The sequence below is a fragment of the Aythya fuligula genome, chromosome 12 (assembly GCF_009819795.1).
Source record: "Aythya fuligula isolate bAytFul2 chromosome 12, bAytFul2.pri, whole genome shotgun sequence".
Lineage (NCBI taxonomy): Eukaryota > Metazoa > Chordata > Aves > Anseriformes > Anatidae > Aythya > Aythya fuligula.
In genome coordinates this window covers 782121-809000 of record NC_045570.1, presented here as the reverse complement: position 1 = coordinate 809000, position 26880 = coordinate 782121, and the positions used below count along the sequence as shown (strand labels likewise).

Below are 26880 nucleotides of genomic sequence, written 5' to 3'. Positions count from 1 at the left end.
ATTTTGACAACGTCATTTTGGAACCTTGGCTACTAAGATATCAATAATTAAATGCTTTCACACTTTGCTCTTGTAGATACTGGCAACTTATCTTTGTCCTCTGCAGAAGCTAATGGTATAATGGGCAAAACATCAAGAATAATTAAGGAAAATGCTGGTATAAACTCCATCAGGAAAAAAAACAAAAAGCAAAAAAAAAAAAAAAAAAAAAAACAAAAAAAAAAAAAAAAAAACCTTTGTGCACGGTTCCTGCTTTAAATCTCACATCCTGCACTTAGTTTTAAAATCAGGGAAAGTTATTTCTCTCTGGTACCTCTTAACTGTGTTTTGTCTGTGTTTAGAGAAAGACTGTAATTAATGGTTTAATAGCCTCTACGTGTACTCTCATTTCATAGTTAAAAAAATAACTGGCTGAAACAGCAGGAGCCTGTTACAAGAAGCATCCCTCCCCTTCTGTCTTTTTCTTTAGAAATGCTCACTGTAACACAGTACTGCTGAAAGTCGAATGCCCTGATCTGCAGAAAAGATACTGCAACCTAGTGCCATATCAGAGAGCAGGGGTGGGAGGGAAAGAATTAATTTTAAAGAGCAAAAAGTCTATTTTACACCTGTAGATATAGACTATCCTCCAACTGGAAAGCTCACATAGGGCAATTCTAGGAGGAGAGATTTCCCTTCCTAGGGGATTCCAGACCCTAGAGGAAATAGAATTAAAAGATCATGTAATAGGACAACTTTATTACAAAACTACTGATATCTTGATACTGTCACTGTGAGAAACCAAGGCAGAACAGATTCATTTGGCTGAACAGTGGATGAAGCTTTATACAAATGATTAATACTTGGCAACCCCCCTCTACTTGTCGTGTCACCAGCAAACTTAGTATACTTCCTTCCCTGCCCTCCATTGTATTTCATATAAAGACAGACCAGGATCCAAGATGAGATGAAGCTTCTGTGTCCAGATCAAACACAATGAACCCTCACAACAAGAAAGCTAAACAGCCACCTCAGCTACAGAAGTGAAGGGCACCCGATTCTGCAGTCCAACCCTGCAGCTGAAACACACAGAGTATCCCTGTCGCATTGTCAGTCTGTTCTAAGGCTTGAGATACACTTGTAGGATGATTTTTGTTGTTGTTTAAAAAAAAAAAAATCAGAACCAAAAAGCCCCACCGAACAAATTAACAATACCTTGTAGTACACCTTTTACCTAATCCCAGCAAAGACCCAAGCATATCTACATAACCAGGCGAGAACTGAAGCACAACAACTGTTCTGTAATTTTCCTGGAGAGGGCAAATCTTCAGCTACAAAATTACAGGACTCTGAACCTGCATTACACATCCCAGAAATAAGGAACAGACATGGGGAGCCAACTTGAGCTGAGGACGAGACAAACAGCGCAATCGCTTTCCACCTGACCTGTTGCCTACCTGCAGCCACCCAGAGGGCCGGCAGACACTTCCACCCCCTGGCCCCACAACTGCTGCCCTGTGCTCACCCTGTGCCAGTAGGAGCTGGAAGACTAACTCCTGTTCTACACATTCAGAACAAAGGAAGCTAACCGTTACCTGCTCTGTGCAGAGTGGTTCCCTTTCAGATAAGCAGTGGCACATTGCTGCACATCCTTCTTTTTAAAATGTTTAAAATTTACATTATTTACACAGAAATACTTTTCAGTGGCTGTACATAACAATTCGATGTTCAAGTTGGTGACAAAGTTCTTACAAAACCATATTAGCTCCACAAATGTTTATCTTTAATCTACAAATAACTACATTTGGAGAAAATGAAATGCTGCCTTTTCATCATTAAATTATGCAAGACTTGCAATCTTCATGAGTAAATTTGTTGCAATGAAAATGGGCATTTTGGTATGAATTACAAAGGACTGGAAAATCTGAAGTAGAAATAAGCCACCAAAAAACTAAGAGAAGAAATATTACAGGAACCAGTATGTCAACCCTAATTGTGTAATTACTTTTTGGCTGGGTCATATAAGCTAGAAGCAAGGAACAAAAGACAATGGTAATTTCTTACTGCTGAAATGAAGGTGTCAAACTCTCTTGTATGCTCTGTGTGCTCTAAGCTAAAGTTTATATTTATATCACGTTACTTCAATTACAATCTTAAAAGAGACTTGAATATTCCAGCCATATTAGGCCAGTATTCATGAATGTTAAACACGCACACTACCAGTTGTTTGTGTAAATACATCTTTATAGATGTGCTTGTTATTGAAATTCTACTGCATAGATCATTTGTTTGAAAAAGAAACTAATGCTTTTAAACAAAAGCATACATTTTTAATAAATGTTCTAAAGTTGTATTATTCTATCCCTTTGCCTGAGGAATTTAAAAGATTTACAAATGTCAGTCCGTTAACATCTGTAGCCACGTGAAATACAATAAAAAACACAGTAATACTTCTGGGCCTGATTCTGACAATCTCTGTCACAGTACACCAATGCCAGCAATAACCTTATTAACAAGAAGCTAAACGTAAACATGCAGAATTTTGCCTGCAATGTGACTTGTCCAAAATCAAAGCAGAGGCAAAAATACAATTAAAAACCTGCCCTGTGCTCTCCCCATGCCTGACCTCTGGTTTGCACTGCATTCTTTATACTTACGCACTGTATGTGGAGACATGAATCTGCACCGTTCCCATACAACAGGGCAAGTCATTAGCTGTCTTTTTCAAAAGCAGCCCAAAGCAATCTTTATGCTACTGTACATTATTGTCACTTTATTTTATAAGTTATTTGTTTTCATTTCTTCAATTTTTCTCTTGTGGGATTGATTCCTGGTACAGTACTGACAGATGCGTGTGTTAGAAGAGCTAACTTTACTCTTTGGTAGACAGATAGAAATCAATGAAACAAAGACTGCTTTACAGTAAATAATTAGAATAGAATATGTAAGTGAAACAAATGTTAAATACTGAAACAGAATATACAGAGTGAGCACTTGTGTGTATACTCAAAGCCACAAATGGGTATTAGTATCATCTCAACTAAATACGATAAAACTTCTGTTCTAAGCCACATTATCATATGTTCTATACATACCACACAGTTTTCTACAACTCATTTTAGGAATGTTTTATAAACTATTTTAATGGGACTATTGTCAAATACTTTACTTATGCACAGAACTGTGATAAGATTTAAAAGAAGAAAAAAATGCTATAAATAATATATGCTACAAAATTACTTTATATGTCTTTTTACACACAAATGATAAGGCTAGTTAATATCAGAGCTACTTATGTGTCTAAAAAAGTTCAGAGCACTTTTTGTTGACTGCTTCTCAACTGACTTGGGCTTTAAGTGGCATAACTGAGGGTGGGGGGGAAATCGGTATTTACGGGAAGAAGTAAAAAACTTGCCCGTGATGCAGATGCAGCAATTACTGAAATGGCAAGTATCTGAAGCTCTTTACAAGCTGGTGTATGAAGATTACTCCCAGGACAATAGCAAATTAGGAGGTTCCCATTTTAATAAATTACACAGGTACATTATAAAGATTCTGTTGAAAAATATTGCACTCATGTATATACATGAGGATATATTATACATCTGCATAAGGAGAGAGATCGTTCTATCACCTCATAGGAATTATGCTTCCTGTTACACACATGTATAAAGTATAGGAGAATATGTTTGGTTGTATATTGTCTGGGAAGCACTGTTTTCAGAAGAGTAAACCCTGTTCAACAATCACGAGTAGTCTTGATGTAGTTAAGTAATTGATAGATAAGGGCCATACTATTTATCTGAAAGAAAAAAAATAGAATGACCTAAGAAGTAAAATTTTAAAGTGTTTCGGTAAGTGTATTTTCCTGAAATTGTCTAAAACTAGGCTTAACAATTTGCCATAATTAACTGAAGAAAATTTCAATGAATTAAAACAAGACTTGTGATTCTGTGCAAATATCTGAAAAAAAAAAAAAAAAAAACAGTTCAACTTACATACAGTATGCAGAATCTGTTCATCTTTGATTTCAGAACTAGAGACTTAAATGTAGCATTTTGTAAAGAGTAAGGACAGATTTTGAACTGAGACTCGGATGCAAATACTGACATGAACAGAAGCTTTATCCACAAGATTCAGAACCCATTTTGGCTCATTTTTACCTAGCTTCCTCAATCTTTAGCATAGGATATGAGTAATTTTGACAACTGTAACATTAGCCATTTGGCCTTCCTTAGACTTTTTCCTTTTTTTTCTGTTTCACAGAGAACTTGATGAGGATTTTTTGTTGCTTTCTTTCCTTTTCAGTGTAGAATCATTTGACCAGTAAAAGTATTCTTTTTTTTTTCTTTGCAGCTGTGTAACCTCCACTTGTTCTTGAATTGTAAAACTTAAAAAGGAGACCCCTTCCTTCCACAAGTATAAAAAGACAAGTTCATTTTCCTTAAACTGTCTTCATCATCTAATGAAGGACTTATCATAGACCAGATATTGCTAAACCATTGCAAAGAGTAAGCATATACAGCAAAACAAAATATTTAATTATAAACTCTACCTCAAAAGAATCACTTACAAATCACCGTTTAATTACAAAACTGTGTATGTAAGCCTTAATTCTGTGAATTCTCTTGTAAGATATTCCCCCAACCATTTTATAGTTTGAAAACCAAGTTATATAAAAATCTGTGACTTCCCAGGAATTCCAAGAAAAATCAGGAATTCCTAACTCACAGCATTATCACAAATTACTTTTTCTTAAATTCACAATCACTCACATTACCAAAAAGATGTAAAAATAGGAAAGTTCAAAATCACACCACTTAGTACAAAAACTCACAAGCTTGGATATTTTAAGCCTTGCTTCCAGGGGCAAGCTGCATAGCTGCCACTTTCACAAGCACATCAGCCCGATACTGACCCATGCTACCTCTAGCAATGTAACCATGACATGGTAGCAATGTTCTGATACCTGTGAAAATTCCCTCTTCCAGACTCCTTCAAAACTGTGGAATAACTAAAAACACAGGTAACACTAACATTTTACTTCCTTAAGTAGTTTTATTCTATCTCAGGAAAAAGAAAGCAAAACATTATACCAGTATTATCTACGACCCCAACCTCCTTCAGCTGGCATTAACAGACCCACTAATATCTAGTTATACTCTCCTAAAATTCGAGTGTTCTGGATCTGTTCATGTGTAGGAAAGAAAGCAAAAAGTTTTAAAGGCTGCTGATAGGGAACCATGTATTTCACTGAGTGCCACTGTGCTCATACACTTCACTTCATAAAATATATGTTGGCAAATCATTAGTACAGTAAACAGACTTATGCCAGATTTATGAAAATACTGATGAATCTAATCTCTCACTTTTATACATGTGTATAAAAGTTAGACTCTCTCGAACCATATACCCCTTCTAGTTTTGACACTTTAATTCAGCTTACGTTTTCAAATTTTGGATCCATTATAGACATGCAATAAATATATTACTACTTAAGGTACATAGAACTATCTAAACTTCAAAACACCAGCATTTACCAGATGCTTCTCACTAAAGGCAGGTCTTACAAAATTATATTTGCTAAGCAAGCCTTAGAAAATAGGAGAACATGAAATTCAAAGAATGAATTTGTGAAAATTTATTAGCGTAAACAGTTTGAACGAACACACACAGACATATATATAATATCTAAACATATCTGCCTTCAGGCTAAACAAGATAATACAGCATTCCAAATATCAGAGGTTTAGGTAGCAATCTAAAACTGCATTCTCATAAGGGAATTTTTTAACAGTGCGCTGACAGACTTGAGGTGCCATTGGAGGCTACAACCACAACAGAGCTTTAAGGGAGTATTTGTTAAAAATATTCTTGTGTTCTACAATTGGTGGGTTTTGGTTCACTGTCAAATTAATGACAGCATCTTTTTTTGTTTGGTTTTCATAGCTCATAATAGCTTGTACATCATTTTTCTGCTTTTGTCACTGATATTTCATGTCTGCCTTGATCTTACATTTTAGTGTAATTTACATACATACAAGCACCAAAGAATAATAGTAATAATAACACAGTGTGGTAAGGCTAAAATGCAACTTCAAACTTCAAGACTGCACCTGTAATTGATGTTCTGTCTTTGTTTGCCATGTTTTGTCATAATGAACAGAAGTAAAAAATATTCTGATAAAGATGCATTTTGAGACAATGTCATCTATTCACACAGAGGCTGAAAAAATACTAGTGGTTTTCAGAGTCCTATCTTGCTTTTGTGTTACTCATCGCAGCTGCAGTATGTTATTCATACTGCAGCTGCAAAATATATCAGGTACAATGCAGCCAGAACATAAATGCCTATGAGAATGCAGATTGTACCTAGTAAATTCCGATGTTTTACTGATTTTAATATATCCTTTTACTGATTTTACTGATTTTTACTGATTTTAATATATCCTTTTTAAATAGCTGTGCAGGACCACCACCAAGCAAAGGGAAAGAGCTACTGCAGAAATTACAAATTTACGAGGGATCTTTTGCAAACTTAATTTACAGAAATGGAAAACAACCTTGACACGTATAAAAGCTATCATTTTTATTTTCCTTCAGAAATACTCAGTAGGCAAAGAGCATTTTTTCATATGTAAGAATGCTTTAAATTACTGATTCAGTACAAAACTATCTCCAGAAGATAAGAACATCTGTAGTGTTCTAGCACTACAGTCTAAACACTGGCAATAGGCCTCGCTCCTTCAGTTTTCAGTGATAATGGACAATGTGTGCCTCCTTACAATATAATCATTATAAACTTTATTATTACACTTGGTATTTCATGAGATGTCTGGCAGCCGATTGCTGAGATACACTATTACGTACAGTTCTCCCACACGTTTCATGGATATTTACTGGATTCCAGTATAACCTAACCTGTTAATGCTTCTGGAATGTATAAACACTGTTAACTGCTAAATACCTTGTATCAACATTTCAGAAATAACCATTAAATAAGTTGTTTGCTAACTGTTGAGGAAGATTTTGATTTATTGAATAAAGTATCATCATGGGATGAAAATCAAGATCACATTTTTTAGGGAGACATGGCATATTATCCATAACAAGATATAATTTTGTACTAAAATTATAAGGATAGAGTCCGTTTTTAGAATAGAATCAATGGCCAAATATACACAATGCTGTTACCTATCAATACAGACCCTTGAGTGTGATAATATTTTCTATTTATAAAACTATTTTTAATAATAATAAAACTTTATTGGCATAATTAATAATTGTCTTATTATTCTGAAACAGAATATTCCACCTGACTGAATACTATCAAACAAAACATTCATTCCAGTTTGTCATTAGGATAACATCCCTCTTATGAAAAACAACTGTTTAGCACCTACTCCCAAATCCTTACAGGTTCTTAAGCACTTAAACATGAAAGAAAGAAAAAAAAACAAACACAAAGTGTGTTACTTGAAAAGATGCTTTTTGAAAAATCCAACCAAGAAGGGTCTACTAGAGTCTGTATGTATCTACATTACACCAACAACGAGCAGAAGCGTAGCATGACGTTACTGGGTAACACAGGGCAAGCTCTATTCTGAACTCTGATACCCCAGGTATTGGTGACAGCCCCCTGGAATCATAGCCAGTAAAAGAATCGTGTTTGAGTTCAACAGGTTTTGGATTGTGTCTCAACAGGAGCGAAGAGTGGAAGTGTTAGGCCCCAGTTTACTCCTAAGGACAGTCCCTAGCAGTACAGGCCGCTCCATGCTTTCGCTTTGGTCAACCAACAACTCTGAATAGTTGAAAGTAAAATAATCCACAGGGAACTGCCACCCAGGCTGACAGCCAACAGGTGCAAGGGCACGTGGCAACACTGCCTGGGAAGCTCCAGGCTGTCCACAAAGGCCTGCCAGGAAGGGCACAGCTGGTCAGCTGGGCAGGCTCAGGGACGGACAGCCTCCTTGCAGCTCCTTCCAGGCTCCACACTTCCTGGGGATAGAAGCAGGCCCAGAAAGGGAGCTCAGACCTCTCCAGCCTATACCATTTAAATACACTTTCACTACTAGCCTGCTTGACCTACTCATAACAGCTGATATAACGCTGTTGTACCTAAATTGCAACAGAGTTTGGTTCAGCTAAGCAAGTTCTTAGCATGCTGGGCATGGCCCACCACACTGAGGCCTGTGAGAGCCAGCAGGAAGCTTTTCCCCTGTCAAGGCGCATGCAGTAGGAGGGCTGCGCAACAGCCTGGCGGGCCAAGGGCATCATAGAGCTAGGGGAGCACAAAGCCGCTTCAGCATACTGAAGAGACCGACTGCGCCTGGCCCTTGGTGCCTTACAGGCCAGGCAACAACTGCTGCAGGCTCCAGGAAGACCCTAACACCTTTCTCAGTGGGTTGTGTCCCACATTGATTCTATATAAGATCCCAACTGTAAGAAGGCAAATTCTTTAGGATAAGAGGTTGTCGTTTTAAAGCTTTTGGGAAGGTCTTGCCTGGAAAGTATGGAGCTCATCAGTGATCTGACAGACCTCAATCATTACCTACTTACAGTGTTTAACCCCCCCCCAAAAATGCATTGGGGGACATCTCCGCTGGATATAAGCAGCAAAGTGAGGGAGATGCCAGAGCACCGATATTATGACAAGTTTGTGCTATTGCTTCTGGGAAGGCTGTCTCACAGATTACAACTCCATTGTGTCAGGCATGATACAAACACGCAACAAAGACCCTTCTACAGCAACTCACTTTAGCAACATAACCAAACTCTGCTTTGCATGAAGCTGATAGCACAATCCACATATATTCTTTCACTTTTTGCTACAAAGCATACTAGTTACTTTATCATTAATTTTAACTATTTTGTTTCCTTTTATCAAAATTTAGGAAATTAACTTTACAAAATTTCTCTAGTGCCTACAAAAAAAAGTTCTTAATTTTACCCTAATGCAAGTTTTGTTAACTAAAAACCACTACCAGTGAATGTCAACTAACAAAAGATGCTTTCCTTTGAGAAATGTTAAATACTTAGCTTTTTCACAAGGACTGAACACGAATTTCAAAAGGACGATAACTTTGTTTTGTAATTTGTTTATTGCTTAATCATGAAGACCAGATTGAGCATTTGAGTCACACAGCTTTGTGTTGCATGCTCCTACAAGAATATGCTGTAATTTTCTTTCTTTTTCCTTCATTCAGCTTACTGCTTGCGTGCCCAACTGCTTATTCAGCTAACCATCTCAAAATGAAACTCAATCACATAGCACAATTTCACTACTGCTAGACTATTTTATACAGAAAACATATAAGCATAAGAAAATAATGCACCACTATTCTCATATATTGCATCAGAGTATTTGCTAAATAATACAGATAGGAAGCATTTTATTGCAGGCCCAGAGCAAAAACAAAGGAAGACAAGGTATCCTGGGTTAATGATACATTTCAGCATATAAAAAACACTCTCACACTGTCTTTGCTGTTTCAAGTTCTACCTTCTAATTTTCAAATATTCCTCCAATAAAATTTGCAAAAAGTCAGACCCAGTTAATCCACCTAGCTTACATCTCTCCATTTTACTCATTAAGTTATGGCAGTTACCAGAATTGTACTATTATGCCCAAATTATCTAACTAATACAGAAATTGCAAGGTGAATTTTGGGATAAATACAAGGCAAAGCATCTAAAACAACACCACAGCATACAAATGAATGAGAGTAATGTATGAATTCAGATATTTCTATTTTGGAGACCCTACAGTAGCTCAGATGTTCACCTATCAGTCTATTTTCTTCTCGATGGAGTTAACCCTTCCCTCTTCCTTCTCCTGAACTCCAGCTCCTTTCTCCCCAATTACCCCAGGCATTAGAGCAAAAGTAGCACGCTGCCTGATGACTTGTATCTGATTATTCTGTACTTTCAAGGCCATCTGGCTCCACTCCTGGATTATCAAGTGACATGAGTTAGTCATCTTGCACCTATGATGGTAAGACCATTATCTTTTACCCATCATTCCTGGAGAGGTATCCTAGAGAACATGCTAAACAAAACAAGATACTTTTCATACTTTACATCATTTAAGTACATACAAATATATTTCATACATTTCACTGCAACATGGCTCAGACACTAAAGGATGTTTGCTGAGAGAACACTGAGACATCTTTCAAGCTTCAGGCTTAGCTTGCAGAAGACTTTTCGTATGCTGCTGACAAACTGAAAACTGGAGATAAGAAATATTTCTGTATCACTGCACAGGCTTGTAGGACCAAAACCTTAAAGTCACTGTGCATATAAAAGATGGAACAGCAAGCAAGCTACACTGAAAGGAATAAAAAGGGCAACTAACCTTAAAAATGTGGAATAAAAAGTATCTCATATCAAAAATCTTCAGAAGTAAACACATTCTCAATCCCTTAAGGACACAATACTCTCTAAAGACAGTGAGAAGTACTCTGGACCTCTTACAGTAAGACAGGTAGCAGTGACAAGTAGAGCCAGAGAGCTCTACTGGAAGAAGCTGGTATATCCAAGTGTATGTACTGGGGAAGGGGGAAGCATTATACATGTATTTGGTGCAGCTGAGCATAGGACACAGCTCAGCCAACCATGTTATCTGTATTTCCTCAGCATATTTTTCCTCAGTATACAAATATCATGCAACCCAGTGGTTCCTATTGAGATACTGTATTCTGCTTAACATGGTGAGCTAAACACTGGCAAATGCTTGATTATTGTTTGACTGTTTATTTTAAACTCCCTTTGCACATTCTTCCACCAGTTAAAGCAGAACAGTTTACTATCTGTTATAGTTCTAATGTTTGACAGACTCTGTCCATTTTTCACTTCATATGAACAAAAAAGCAATTTAGCTTTGGCACACTCAGTACCAAGGTATTTCAACTTCCCAAGCAGTTTCTTTTACAGAAATGCAAAAGAAACCTGCATTTGGGGAAGGATGAAGAAGGGGCTAGGACAGAAAAATCCTTTCATAGAGTCCAACCTCTTTCACCTGCAAATCAATAAATATTGAGAATGGGGAATAGCTATTCCATTTCCTCTTGAGAACATACATGGAAAAGTACATACTAGGAAAAAAAATCACCTAAATTTAATGAGCAGAGGGAAACATTGTCATGAGAAACTTTTGTCTATATTTTGCTAGAAAACCACTGTTGGACTAAACAACAGCTGCCTATATTACAACACACGAACATCTATCCCTGCATCTCTTATCCAACACAATTGATGTTAGCACTGTATATCCCTCCGTGAGCGAACTACTGCCACAGTTCCTCTACCACTAAATAAAACTGTGATGAGCAGATCTGGAACACAGCAAATACTAGAAAAGAGAGCAAAGGTGTTGCAATATGCAAAAGGAGAAGAATCAGTTCCACAGCAAAGAAGGACAGAGTTCCGTAGTCCTAGTTGCGCCAGGGGAGTTTTAGGTTAGATGTTAGGAAGAACTTCTTTACCGAAAGGGTTGTTAGACATTGGAACAGGCTGCCCAGGGAAGTGGTGGAGTCACCATCCCTGGAAGTCTTTAAAAGACGTTTAGATGTAGAGCTTAGGGATATGGTTTAGTGGGGACTGTTAGCGTTAGGTAGAGGTTGGACTCAATGATCTTGAGGTCTCTTCCAACCTAGAAATTCTGTGATTCTGTGATTCTATGTTACCTTACACGCAGGCAGAACTATCCCTCATTTATATAATACACAACAACACACTGGAGAAAGCTTGGCATGCCCACACACAAACATTTGCCTGTTTGCCCTGTACAGGCAAAGGGCCTACACACCTATGACAGAAAATGCCAATAATATGTCAAACTGAATTATTGTTACTTACGGTAGAAAAAAATAAGTTATCCCAATTAAAAATGTACTTGCCTACAACTCTGGACAACATCCAAACTTTACATAGAAGTGCTGTGCCATTAGCCATGTGTCATGGTGATTTTGTTCACACAACATATGTAGGATATTCCTTATATATATATACACATATATAAAATATATATCGTGTATAATATTCCTGATATATATATATTAGTGTAAGTAGGAATATATATATTATAATATATAATAATTCTAATAATAATAATATAATAATAATATATAATGCTAATACATACTGCTGTGCTTCCAGAGAGATTTTAGTATTTCTCATATAGACTTTGGTGAACGTTTGCTCAGAGAGTTCACTAACAGGAAATGCTAATTGAAGCTACAGATTTCTCCAAGTCATCCAAGTTAACTTCAGCCTTAGCTTCCTCCTACCAGCACTAGAACCATATAGATCTATGCAGCAGATGTGTCACACCCAGCTCTCAGATGGTACCCTGTCTCCTTCTTAGCTGTATTCTCTCCTTCTCTAAGTAAATACTGAAAGGATTACAAGTGAAATAGGGTGTGAGAGCAGAAAATGTGATGTAGGCTACACAATTAACAGAGGAGCTGCTTTTGACACACTGCTGCATGGAATTAAGCAAAAAATAATCCAAGGAATTATCCAGTGTGAAAGGGATGGGATGTGCAATAATGGTGCACAAGAATTTCATTCAGCTGTTTTTAATTCCCAGTAATTCACAGCATATATTGCAAATCATACTGGTGATCAACACTGCTATTTGGTTTTAACACTGAAAATAGTATTTTTGTTCTCCTGGCTTCACAAACTTGAAGTTTCCTTGTCCACTCCTGTAAGTCAGGGTAAAAAAGTATGAAGTAGAAAATGAAACAGTAAAAAAGAAGGAAAGTGTTTCACTGTTTCACCGCTGTTTTACTGTTTACAAAATATTCTAAACAAAAACTCAATTAATGCAATCATGATACTTATGTTCTACTATGATCAGTATGTCCGCAGACATCTTAGCTTCTAAACAACCACAAATGCCGAAGTATTTTTTCTTGGTCTACATAAGAGCTTCAAAAGCCAAAAATACAAAATTCCGTTCTCATAATGACAGCATGTAGTGTTACGGACAGACATCCAGCTTTTTGTCTACTATAGCATTCCGACCAGTACCCCTGGTCTGTGGACGGTGGCAGTATGAGCTCTATCCAGCTGCAGGCACCAGGTCAGCAATCACTCCACCAGAAGCACATTCCTACGTAGCCTGTCCTGGGGCACGCTATGCTGAAACTACTGCCAGGTAATCCCAACTCCGAGGAGTTGGAAATTAGGCTTCACAGCGTCCTTTTGATCATTCCAGCTAAAAAGAATAGGATTGCTGGAAAACTGGGTTGGGGAACCCGCTCACAGAGCCTGGTACTCCACGCAGTGATCAGAAACGAGATCAACATCTTTCCTGTACCGAACGAAGAGCAATAGCGCGGGCTTGCTGAGCTTTGCCTGCCTTCCTGATGGCAGAGCTTGTGCAACTCCGATAGCTGCTGCACAGGATGGCAAATGAGACAATACCCTGAAAAGGTGGCCCAGAATGAAAAGGCTGGCTGAAAAGCATAGGACCCTTCCTTGGACGGACTAAGCACACACTCCAGTAACTGCCAGCGAGATAGCAATGCTGAAAGAGGCTTAGTGCAAGCACGGTGGAGATTTGTGACAGAAAGTTAGAACTCCATGTCAAGCCTTTCACGCAAACAATAAATATTACTTCTGCTTATAATCAGACTTTTCTCCAGCATCGTCTTTGAATGTTGAACCTTTTTCAATTAATTAAAAACTATGCACTGCAGAGTGCATATTTTATCAGCCCTCAGCTGCTTAAGTGTCTAGAAAAGACCAGGCAGTTTTTCTTTTTTCCAGGCAACCCAGAGCAAGTACTTGCAAGGGTCATATCTTTTTAATTATCTTTTCTCTCTTTGATTAATTATTCCGTCTGACAATAGCGTGTTTCTAATGCTATTCACCTGCCTTTGATGATTGACAACTTTTCTGTCTGATTCAAAGCAAACAGCTGCTGCCATGATTGCCTAGCAACCAGGATGTGATGGATGAGCCCCAAAGATGGATGGCTGCAATAAATCATGTCTCTGGCTATAAAACTGAAAAAAGGGATAAGAATAAAAGCGAACAAAAAACAAAACAAGGTTTCTTCCCATGAGTGCACTCAGCTCTTTACCAATTACACCTGAAATGGACTTTGTGTCTATTAATAGCAAAGTTTTCTAATCAGTGAGAATGCAATGATGCCATTTGTATCAAGGTGTGTTTACAATTGTTCCAGCAAATTGGCACTTGTACTTCAATTACCTACTGTGTTACACAACTGCAGTGGTAGGAGATCAAAGTTTTGCCTTCTACCATTGAAGGCTTTATAGAAAATATTATGTTTTTACAGGGCTTTCTCATGATGCTGGACTTGAATGAAGTGCATAAACTTGAATTCATCTTCCTTTCAGCAACTGGCAGAGTGTACCAAAAGCAAGCTGAACTGAGTTTGTAGAAGGAATAACAAACGCCAGACTTCTGAAAAATTCATTTCTATAAAACTTGCATAAAGTTACTGATGGCTTTGTGAAACATGTTACAACCTAAATACAGTGTGTTGTTTATTAAATGTTGCTGTAATTCCCTCTTGGTAGGCAGGCATCTCGCAATCAAAGAAAAAGTTCACGTGACAAGCAGTGTTTCAAAAATGCCATCTACCTGTGCAAGTTCAAGACTGATTCAGCAAAAAGCTACTCTAGCCTAATTTTGCCTCCTACTCCTGTTTATTTGATTTTTGTACAACATGCCAGGCAAGAAACATGCAATAGTTTGCCAACACAGAACAAGGTTAAGGGGGCTGCACATGGTGCTTGTCCGGGGACATTTGTACACGAATACCTCACCACTCTGAGTGCTGGCACTACCTGTGGTTGACGCCACTCTGTTGCTGGAGTGTCCATCTCAGGAAAACCGCTGCCTGTACTTCCAGGTTAAGACCTAATTGCCAATATAAAGCTGCTTCCTTAATTCTTCCAGCAGGTGGAAGTGTCCTGGCTCCAGCAGAGGTGCTTCAAAAAGGGAAGCGCTTGCCCTGGCTGTTTGTGTGGACAGGCTATCCGCCTCCAGGAGCCTTCTGGACACCTGGCACTAAACACCAAGATCCAAAGATCTGCAGCCTTGGGTGAAGAGGGTGGATAGAAAAGAAAAATGTAAACCCTGAAATGATTATCTTCCAGAACTTTGTTTTCTTTGCTATTATGGGACCAAAACACAGCCTATTAGCAAAAGGAAACTGAATTGTGTTAATCTGTTCACAAGAACATTTTTACAGCATATCTTTATGCTGGAACTGATGATGTCTGACAATGCTATGCTGGAACAGCCGCACTCCAGCTTATGTTTTAGTGTTGTGTACAGCATGTAGCTGTATTCATACAAAGACTGCTGGTATCCTTGCACGGGCCATAGCTTTGTCTATATTCTTTACAATTATTGAAATGCTCTCGCTAAAAACTTAACTCTGTCTCTGCCTGTCTGTCTCTCTGTTATACAAACACACACACATGCACACACAGAAATCCACCCCCTAAAACAATTGTAAGGCACTCCTGTAATGACTGGCTAGTATCTGGTAACAAACAATGAGAAAGCAAAGCCATCAATCAAAGCGTGCACGTTGAGGCCTCCATTCTGTCCCAGCTCATCCAACTCTCAAGTTACAGCTTTACACGGCAAGTCTAAATAATATTCAAAATGATAAATGGCACTATAAGCCTGATATCCATCATCAATCTTTTTTTAAGGAACATCCATCTTCAATAATGCACGTTTGAATCATGTGAAACCAAGAGCTCCCAGATTCATTTACACAACCCCCAGCAAGCTGGTGCTGCTTGAATGATACGTGTCAGACAGTTTTTCCCAACTGTCAAACTTAAAAAAAAAAAAAAAAAAAAAAAAGAGAGAGAGAGAGAAAAAAAAAAAAAAAAAAAGAGAGAGGGGGAGGACAGGAGGGAAAGCTTCTCAGGGGGCCAAGCGGTGCAATGCAGAACTAAGACAGGGGAACGCCACCTCCACAGTCACTCCGGCAGCCCCCGGCCGGCAGCCCCTGGCCCCCACAGCCCCGTGTTGCCCCCACGCTGCTGCCCGCGCTGCCTGGCGGGGCCCGCATGATAAATGACACGTGTCATTCTGTCGGGAGAGAAGGGTGGGTCCGTGATGGATGGCTCTGCTGAAAAGGAAATCGACTGTTTGGCATGGTGCGGCTATTCTCCGCCAGGATTTAGTTTCTGAACTCTAAAATGAAATCTGTGCTGCTTCAAGTGCATGGCTAGGGCAGGCCGGTGGGCAGCTGATGGAGTTTGGGGTTTGGGCTTTTTTGCTTTTGTTCCCCCCCCCCCCTTTTTTCTAACCCTCTCTCTCTGCCCTTCGGATTTAAAAAAACTGCTCCACTGACTGGAAACTGGAAAAGAACACACATATATCAAAGTCTTCAATAGTTATGATCCCTGATAAAATTTAAATAGGTTGAGGTTTCTATTTTTATTTATTATTGGGTGGGGGGGAAATGGCATGCAGGCTTGACACAAAAGCAAGATAAAAATTAGCATGTTTGAAGTAATCGTCCCACAGCTTGACATCTGCATAGTAAATTTTAAAGGAAAAAAATGTGTCAGGCAGGCATGAGCTGCTCCCTCCCTCCCCCCCTCTTTCATTAGCTCACTGGCAGGGTGGCACTTCTGAACCTCATTACTGCAGGAGGATTTATGAAGCTGAACCCAATGGCAAAGAAAAGGCATCTGTCAATAATTGTAGGGAGCTGCACTCACAGCTTTGAAATCTCATTAAGTATGCAGTTATCAGGCATAAAGATCAAAAACATTACTCAACTCCGACAGAATCTTATGGAGGAACATTAATTAGCAACAGGCCTACAGTACAAAAAAAAAAAAAAAAAAAAAAAAAGACTTCCTCTCACACCTGCCCAACCCACAAACCAAAAGAAACACTCCCCCTCCCTTCAGAAAAAAATAATTCCCAGCATCTGAGACTGATCAAGTACATGAAACAAGAGAGAGAAAAAAAAATCAGTTGAGACAGTCTTGGCGGTGAAGAGAGAAAAGGAAGAAGCTGTCAAAGTTGAGAAGGATGTCAGCACTGGCCCTGATTACAAGGGCCTATACAGTTCCCAGGCCTTTTATCATCCCTGCCATCAAAAACAGACTCTGTGTCACAGATGGATGACTGATGGCTGCCAGTCTTGAACAGCCTCGCCAAGCCTCCAGGAGGCCCCTGCTGAGATCTGGCCCTCCAGCAACAGGCTTGACCTAGCAGGAAAAGGACTTCAGGCACTGAGCCCAGTTCCAGAGATACTCAAAAACAGCGCCCTGTTCTGTTCTTCCCTAGAACAGTCCACGGAGAGGTTGGTTGGGGTTTGTTTGTTCAGCTTACAGAAGTTAAATGTAATACTTCTGCTCTCCATGCTAGGACTATGCATTATTTGAAATAACACTAGCAAAAAAAAAAAAAAAAAAAGCCTCTCCTTTGTCCACACTAAACAGATTGTTCTCATTTTCTTTCAGTTTGCATTTTAACCATGATTTGCATACTCAATTGCTTAGAAAATATAGAAGAGTAACATATAAATTTTGGGGGAAACATACAAATTCATAGACGAAGCTGGATCATAAAACCAAGTGACCTTTGCAGCATTAAGTATGGTGTGCAACTAATTAAGAACTATGGCCACATTAGCATTTTTTTGTTTCAGAATCAGGATATCAACTACACAGCTTAACCCATTGCACAGATTTTTTTTCATTTCCTCCCCATCAAAAATTGTGTTTGCAAACAATAACTCAAAGCTACTTGCTAGGAAAAAAAAAAAGGGGGGTGGGGGGGAGAATCACCATCTACAGTCTTTTTCCCCACTTGGGACTACGCCTGAAAAACTCCCTCTCTAGTTACATGCTACCCTTCATACATTTTATATTTCCCGTAATTTTGCACCACAAAAAAGCTTTCAGTTGTACAACTCCACTTTCACATTATTTACTACATAGTGGATTTTAATACAGTGCACAAATTCATCTCTTATTTCACGAGATATACGGTGATATTACATGTCACTTGCAGCAACGCTGAAGATTGGTTTCTTAATGAACTACATCTTTAACAGAGTACAGAGTCAGAAACACACACACACATATAAGACAATCTGCCAGTCGGACTCCTTTCAATATCTAAAATGCTTTCATTTACTAAGCAATGCACTTTAAAGAAAATGTTACCTCTGACAAAATACGGAAGCAGAGGTTCCACTCTAAATAAGATTTTAAAAAGATTTTTTACATGAAGTGTTACAATAAGGTGTTTACATTTTTCATATGCTACCATATTACTTTTATTATGTGTAGCATCAAAGTGATTATAGCAATTACATCTAACAGAATTAATTATAGAACATCCCATTATTCCTAAATACATAATGCATTAGAGGTAAGCCAAAGAAAGAAAACATCTTGACTGTGGTGACTGTTGTTGGAATAAATTTTTCTCTGAGCTTAAAGGAGAAACCGAAGTAGAAAAAAATATATAGTAGGGTAACACGTTTAAAATGGTTCCTACAGAAATCTGAACATAAAGGCAGGTACTTTTTAATAGAGATGCTATCCCGCATAAAGCTGCACTAGCACCAGTATCCATGTAAAATCCATTAAAGTTTTTTAATCACAAAACATGGAAAACTAGCCAATTCACCTAACCAGTGTGTTAGTACATAAACACAAGAGTGTATGGGTGAAAGAGTTACAAGCCGTTACATATGCAAAATAAATTCACTCAAAGCTTCATTAATATTAATTTAAATTCAGAACCCATTTACATTAAATTGTTCATTAAAAATTGCCTATTTATGCAACATGCATTCCACAAAGAACACGTAAGAAACTGAAACAGAGGGCTCAATTTAATGATGGAAATATCAAAAGTAAATGAATTTGAGTCATTGCAAACGAATAACAAAACAGCTCTTCCCCCTATGCTAATGTGCCAAGTTTGGCAGTAGCCTGGCAGGAGGGCCTAAGCGCCCCTCGCCTCCCACTTGCCATGGCTTGGTCAGCCCCTTTGACCTCTCTACCACCCTTCAGCCTTGCTAAAATAGGACGTAAAAGCTCCTCCTCTCCTCCCCCCCATAAAAACATTACCTAGTTGCGAGGATACTTAATCACCTCTCAACTTCTACCCGTTCCAACCAAGGCCAAGTTGAGCCTAGCTGCTTACAAACAACCTCGTGTGAAAGGAATGGGAGGTGAGCAGCAACACTCACTGGGGATGGAGAGCTCTTCCTGGGGTGAACTCCCACACCAATAAATACAGTGAACTTAGCGATTCTCAACAGCTGTTCAGAACGAAGGAGAGAGAGTCATAATTAATAACATGTGTCCTGACAGCATTAATTAATAATTTATAATTAAGTCCAACTTAGATTATTTTTGAGGAGTCGCAACTCTACTCTCCAAGCAAGCCAGGTAATAGAACTGGCAAAGAGATTTCAGACGTGCTGGGGACTTCTGGTAACTCCTTCCCCACTCTCCCTCTATCCCTTGGGAAAAAAACCTTTGAACATTTTCTGAAAAATACCTTGAAGTTGATGCTTGCACCGAGAAGTGTATAAATTCAGCAGATTCTCTCTCTATTGAGGTGACCAAAATATCTTTTAGAAGCAAGAACGGGGAAATTTGGTAGAATTAAATCTTGCAGTCTCTGAAATTAAGCTCTACCTACTTGAAATCTTACAGTTCTTTTTATGGAAATGGTAACAAACAATTTCAAGCTCTTACAATGTTCTATTCTGCATTATTATACTTAAGAAAACTACAATACAGCCTCTCATGGACTGCACTTTAAATCCTTTGAGCCAATTTTTATGCATTTTTTTAAATGTTGAAATCAAGAAAAATCAATTGAATAATTTTTTTAAATCCTCCTGCTTTAGGTAATGACACCAAAAAAATGCAACACATCCATTGTTTAGCAGGATTTTTAAAATTAATTTAATGTCTAACTGCAAATGCTGGAAACTAGAATTAATCTGTCTGGATAAAAAAGGCTTACAGACATTTAAATGCATGTATCGGGACACTTTATCAACCTACATAAAATTGTCATCTTATCTTATTATATGACTATTTTATGCATGTGTCAAAGAATTTAAAAATGAATGCCTGTCTATTCAGTCTAATTACAACTGCATATTATCTGTCTGGATGTACCAGTCCATATCATTGTTACCAAATACAATATATTGTATTCACCTTTCATTTTTAACTTAAGTCTGATAAACCACAATTTGGGCGTAACCAAATTAAAAAAAAAAAAAAAAGAGAAGGAAAAAAAAAATAATAATATTAAAAAAAAAAAAATCAAAGACCTGAAGTAGATTGTTTAGTAAATGATGCTGAAGCATTTCACAGATATGATAACCCACGACCGCTCTGGAACTCTTTTATTTTTGGTACTGTATCATAGCCTCACATATATATACACACTTACTTGACAATGCAACACTTCAGGCATCTTAATGCTTGATCTGCTAGCAGTACCTTGTAAATACGGCTTTATTAAAATCTGACAATCAATATCTGGATTTGCCAGGAAACAGTCATGACACTGGATTAAAATACGGATTATCATACCGTAAAACTGGTAGTTACAAGGTTTACTCAGAAAGATAACGTGTAAGGTTACTTTACATCCTGGCAAATCATTTCTTCTCATTCACAATCTGCAACCATGTATTTACACATAAGTGTGCACAGAGCACACTCTAAAATTTGCCACACGCTCCAGCCTGAAGGTGATCTTTTCTCTACAGTTTCCACTAATCCTGGAAACAGCACTGACAAAAAAGGAACCACTCTAATCCTGCTAACTCACCCTAGCTTCACTGCATTTCCCATAACCCTGCAGCAGTCACAATTCATTCTAATCACTTTACAAAACAATCTTTAGTAAAAAGAGGAAAAATGCAGACTTGTAAGCCAATTTAAGAAATAACTGCTGATACATCAGTTATTGACTATTTCACTCCTGCTCATGATAGTGCTCAAGGCAAAACTGAGAACAAAATGACAACATCAACCACACGCAATAAACTGTGGCCCAGGAGAGCACTGAAGCCCTAATTGACAGCTGTCAAGCTAATGGGAGAAATGGCAGCTGATTCTGGAAAATTCTGTTTTCAAGACAGATATTCAGCGGAATCTATCAGGCCTTTTCATATTTATGCCCCTTTTTTTTCTCCTTTTTTTTTTTTTTTCATTGTTCCTCACACTTTGCCGGAAAAAAAAAAAAAAAAAAAAAAAAAAAAAAAAAAAAAAAGGCAGAGGACAGCCATAACTAATCATTTTGTCAGCTTGCTGCTAGGAAGAATCTCTGTCCAACAGAGAAATATGTGGCAGGTTTGGAGGCAAATAACGCACCATGGGCTGACACTGCAAGTACCTTCATAGGTAGTCTACTTTATTGCTACATTTACTTTTGGGGTATGTATGCAGTTGCAAGCAATTCCCATAAATTAAAGCATTCAACTTCCTGAACCCATTGCTGCCTGGAAATCTGGCTGCAAGAGCTTCATGCGAGCCTGCAACTGAATTTCTGGAGTGCACTCCCAGCCTCATTTTGGAGTCACAAATAAACTATAAAGAGCCCTGAAGTCCGTAAGAAGTGCAAGTGCTGCACATCCCTGAAAAATCAATTGCATGTATGTCAGTATTCACACTGCCCACGTGCATCTTTCGAGCGTGAGCACAGAAGTTGTGAGGAGCTTAAAAAGTATGCAGACATCTTTACGGTTTCAACAATAATGTATATTACAAAAAAAAAAAAAAAAAAAAGTTTGTTTTCCCAGAGGATTGAAAATTCTGTGTCAGTAGCAGGACCTAAAAAAGTATAATCGTTTTACTCAAGATATATATATGTATATATATGTAAAAAGTAAATCAGTTTCCAACAAATCATTAGTTTGCAATTCCTCTTCAAAAGAGCTTTATTTTTTTCATATATTTTTATACTAAATATGCATTAAGTCATTCTGTCAATATGAAGTACATTTTCTTGATCTTTTAAATAGATAGTTTTCTAAAAAAGCTGTGAGTGAAAGCTATAATTTAAGGACAGATAATTACTGTTTGCATGAACAAGACTGGCCTTTATTAATACAGTATCTTAGCTTTCCTAGACAGTAGCCTCTAACCAATAAATATTTTCTCGCTTCTGCTTTAAATGACACAAGTTGTTGGAGCAGCAGTCCTGATCACCTTCTTGCTTTATCAGGTGTGGAATAAAACTGCAATCCCCGACGTTCCCCCCCAAATTTCTCTATCTGTGATATTCAGCTGAACCTGAGAGCAAACAAACTGAAATTACCATTTTTACAGATTCTTGATTCTCAGAGACAGCATTAGTCTTCTACAGTGTGGTGTTAACACTTGGGCTAGACATAAAGAATTTGTGCACCTGTCTGTTATGTCTGCAAGCTCTGTGCTGCTGAGAGTTCTTTGTTGTTGTTATTCTACTCCAGACCATTAAAAGGGCCCTAATTCCTATGACATGATTATCCAGGTACCAAAGCCCATTTGTCACCTGCAGCAGAAAATTGAGTTAATGCACAACTAAAGGCAACCAGGACTGTGTAATATCAACTTGATTACATCAAACTAGCTGCAAACCTAATTCTGCTGGATGACACTGCGTGGAGCTTGTCATCTCCAATCATTAAAGCTGTCAGGAATCCATCAGGTTTACAGCTAATTAGGTGAACACTAATGAAGCTGGCAAAACAACTTTTCTTTTTTTATGGCTGAGCGGACCTTTCAGTTTGGAGAAAAAAAATTCTCGAGTATTCTCAAGGTTGCTGGGGACTGGATTTCCTGAGTTACCAATCAGCAGACATCTTTAATTCTCCCCCCACCACCTTCTTTTTTTTCTCTCTCAGTACCAAGCAATCAATTTGTCATCACTCTCAGTATGCCACAAAAGCAGTCATGAACCTTATAACTCGCAGCTCTAAGGCCAAAAAGAAGGGGGAAAAAAATGTAAGTTTCTTCTGTCTTAAAATAAAATCCGTACAGCTGACTTATTTATCTTCATGCACTTATCAACAGCATAAATGTTCTTGTTTTTTCACTCTTCTCAAATAAGTAGCCCTTCAGTCATTCTACATCCCCCATATCCATTAGGCAGAGGCATTTTGATAAAGTAAAGCCAAAGCTAGTGTATGGGAAAGAATGAAAGCACTCACTCTGCCAACTTCTGATTGACCATTAAGCTATTGATGAATGTGCCTGTCAGGAGAGAGACAATTAAATCAAATATGAAACAAAGTCGTTTTGACGGGTCATTTTGATAGAGCAAAACCATTCTTCCATCTCCGATTAGTCCTGCAGACAAGTTTTTGTAATGAGTATTTCTTAACTAACCCGTTATTTCATAGCTTTTTTAAAGTGTTAAAAAACATAATAATAACAAATAATAAAAAGCAGCAGCTTTTGCTTTTACTGCTATTGGAAAAAGTATCATTTGCAATGTGACCAATAAAACAGCATTTCAGGAGGAAGCAATTATACACAATACTAAATGTTTAATGCGGCTATCAAAAAGCTAAAAGTTTAAAGAGATTACACTTCTGCTAAATATGAAAGATAGATCATCATGGATGATTCACTTGAGGAAGGAGGGAGAGACGGAGAGTGGAAGACAGAGAGGGGAAGGAAAGAAAGATACCTCAGAATGTGTGTTTAGTGCAAAAACATTTTCTTCCAGCCTACGGAAAGCCCAACATAAAGCAGAGTTGTTTGAAGAACATGTCAAATACTTGGAAGAGCTAGAATTTGCAGAACTAGATTAATGTTACAAAAGAGAATTTTCCAAGTATTAAGAAAAGTTCACCTTTTTAATTAAGTTAAGACGCGTCATTCGATGGCACGGTTGAGAAATCCAAAATACTGTCTTGAAGCATTTGGCTAAGATATTATTTGCTAGATTGTATCACTGCTGTGCTCCCAAACTTTACAAACTTTCTAACTGCTAGTACAGGGCACAAGACTGCTAAGAAGTACACTTTCCTGCGTTAAAAGTACTAGATGAATGTGTGTGCCAGAGAAGAGAACGGAAATGCGCACAGTAATTTACACGGCTCCATGAACCAGTTGCTGTTTACCTAAACCACACCACCCAGGACTTGTCAGGCAGGGCACAAGCCTGGCTGCTGGATTTCTGCATGCCCACTTCCTGGAGCCGCAGGACCACCTGTTCGGAGCTGCCACCGCACCACCACGGCCGCACCACCGCCAGCACTGCCACAGCCCATGGGACACCTGTTCCAGCCCCTGGGAGCAGACCAAGGGCAGAGCACGGAGGTCGACTCCTGGTCCCCAGCCCCAGCCCTGGCCTCCACAGGTGCTGCCCTTCGCCCCGCAGCACTGTGCCCCTGGAGTGGCCGTCGCGGTGGCACGTCCTGCCATAAGTGGCACTGACAGAGGGTTGACAGGCCACACGTGACGTCACCGAGCCCGGCGTTACCATGGCAAGTGATTTATTGATGTTTATCGGGAATGAATAGATCAAAGGCAGCCAGATGACAGGCGATCAATCAGCTATCAAATCAAGGATGGCAACAGGCCAAGGAAACCTTTTCCAGACCGCGTATCCCCATCTAAGAATTACTGTAAAAATTTGTGGGGTCTGGCGTTGGATTTTTTCACTGTTTTCTTTTTGATTCGGCTTGTCCAGAAAATGCTCCCCAAGTTTAACTGGAGTTGACGTTTCTGGCATGAGGAAAACAAAACAAACAAGCACAAAAACTCATCAGGACAAAGCCATGAAAAGTATTTCTGGAAAAAAAATGGAGGAAATTGTAAAGGCAGTATCAGAAACATTCGCCAGCCATTTGACAATACACAGACCCCCCCTCTTTTTTTTTTTTTCCTTTTGGTTTCCTTTACAGCTTCTCATCTGGGCTCATAAATAAGAAATCAACAGGATTAACGGAAGAGATTTATAAAGAAAGTGACCGGCTAGGTGGGTCTGTCCATCCTGCAGAGACGCATCCAGTGCAGAACAAGGGGAAGAGAGGAAAGGCTAAAAGTTGAGCAACGGAGCCAGTTCTGGATCTTCAAGTCACACTGCGGACCTTCCACATCACTTTGTCCCTACCACTCAATTCACAACGTGCCATGTATTTACACAAACCCTATCTTCTTTCTACAGAAAAAAAAAAAAAAAGAGAGTATTTTCACCGGCTATCACAAATCATTTGTCTGTCAGAGCAGGAGATGGAGCATAACGAAGACTACGAGGGAGAGAAGCAAAAGTAGGTGCTAAAGTGTGGGCTGGAAATGCACAGAACTCACCTCCTCGCCCCCCAGCACACCGGCCCATGCATGCTGCATGTGCTCGCACACCTGCCCGGCCCTCACAAAGTGCTGCCCCCACAACCCGGAGTTGGGGCTATACCGAAGTGGGTACCAAAGTAGGGACAGAGCTTTCTCTCCCCACCCCTGGAGTCAAAACCGTGAAGATAAACCCCAATAAAATCAACCCCAATAACATCCCCCTCTCCCCTCCCCCCCGCGGCCCGAGAGTTCCTCGGCCAGCCCCGAGGCGTGCAGCGGGGTGCGAAGCGCGTCTCCCGGCCCGAGGCCGAGGAGGAGGGCTGGCGGTGGGGGAGCCCGAGGGAGGCGAGGAGCGGAGCGGAGCGGGGCCGGCTCCCGTACCTGCTGCGCGCCGGGGCGCCTGCTGCTTCCTCCTCGGCATCGCGGGGCTCCGGCGGCCGCCGGCGGGGGGGGGGGGGGCTGCCTCGGCGCGGGGGTGGGAAGTGTTGCCTCAGCCCCAGAGATCCGCTGAGCTGCTCCAGTGTCGGCTCGAGGGCTGGGTTGGGGATATATTTTTTGTTGCCGTGCATGCACGATGCCGAGGAGGAGGAGGAGGTGGAGGAGGAGGAGGCGGCGGCGGAGGAGGAGGAGGAGGCGGCACAGAGGAGAGGACAGCCCTGCTGCTGCTGCTGCTGGCAGAAGAGGGGGAAGTTTGACAAATCGCCCCGGAGGAAGGAGGAGGGAAAGCCCCCCGAAGAGGTGCGCGGGCGGGAGGGCTGGGGAGAGCCCGCAGTCCCCCCCACCCCGCCCTACTCCCCCGGTGCCTGGCCGGGCTGGGAGATCACGGCATAAAGACGGGCATTTCTCGGCAAGAGTCGGCGTGGCTCCAGCCTGCGCTCTCCACTCGCTGTCTCCGGCGCTGGAAGCGGCGGCGGCAACAGGCGAAGCTTGAAGGGAAACGAGACGATGACGGTGTCACTCACACTACCCCACACGCGGGCACCGCCGCCCGGGCCCGGCGGGGAGACCCCCGCGGCCCCTGCCCGCCCCTCAGCCCGCCCCCACCCGCCGCTCCCCTCAGAAGTTGCCCGCCGGCGAGGAGGGGCCGGGCCCCGCCGGGCACCCTGCGGCGCTCCCGGGCAGCCCCTTCCCCTTCCCCTTCCCTTTCCCTTTCCCTTTCCCTTCCTGCCCTCCGGCAGCCCCCTCGCCCCGCTCCCCTCAGCGGGACCGCCCCGGCCCCTCGGCGGCTCCCACCTGGCTGGCGCCGGCCCCGCTCCCCCCCGGCCCCCGGGTGCCGCCGGCCCTGCTCCGCCCGGTAACGGCCGCGCCTCCGCCGCTTGGGCTGCGCCGTGCCGAGCCGAGCCGCCGGCTGAGCGGGCAGCGACAACCGCCCTCCACCCGGCTCTTCCTCGGAGACTGCTTCCTCTCCCTTCTCTTTTTGGGGCTTTTTAGTTTTTTTTCCTCTTTTTATTTATTTATTTATTTATTTATTTATTTATTTATTGGTCCAAGTTCACCGGCGAGCCGCCGCCGCGCTTGGTTGCTCGGGATCGATGCGCTGCGGGTTTGATTGCGCACCCCTGGGCGGCGGGGAGGGACGGAGCCGAGCGGCCGGGCCGGGCCG

At 40.4% G+C, this 26880-nt stretch overlaps 1 protein-coding gene across 1 annotated transcript in view; it reads right to left on the bottom strand.

Annotated features, from left to right (window-relative positions):
* The window catches only part of TSHZ3 (teashirt zinc finger homeobox 3), a 65321-nt gene extending 39484 nt beyond the window's left edge, over positions 1-25837 (bottom strand). Inside the window, exon 1 of the mRNA XM_032195850.1 lies at positions 25659-25837. Coding sequence (XP_032051741.1) covers positions 25659-25698 — 40 coding nt within the window. The 5' untranslated portion in view covers positions 25699-25837. The remainder of the gene's footprint in view (positions 1-25658) is intronic.
* Between the last annotated feature and the right edge of the window lie 1043 nt (positions 25838-26880).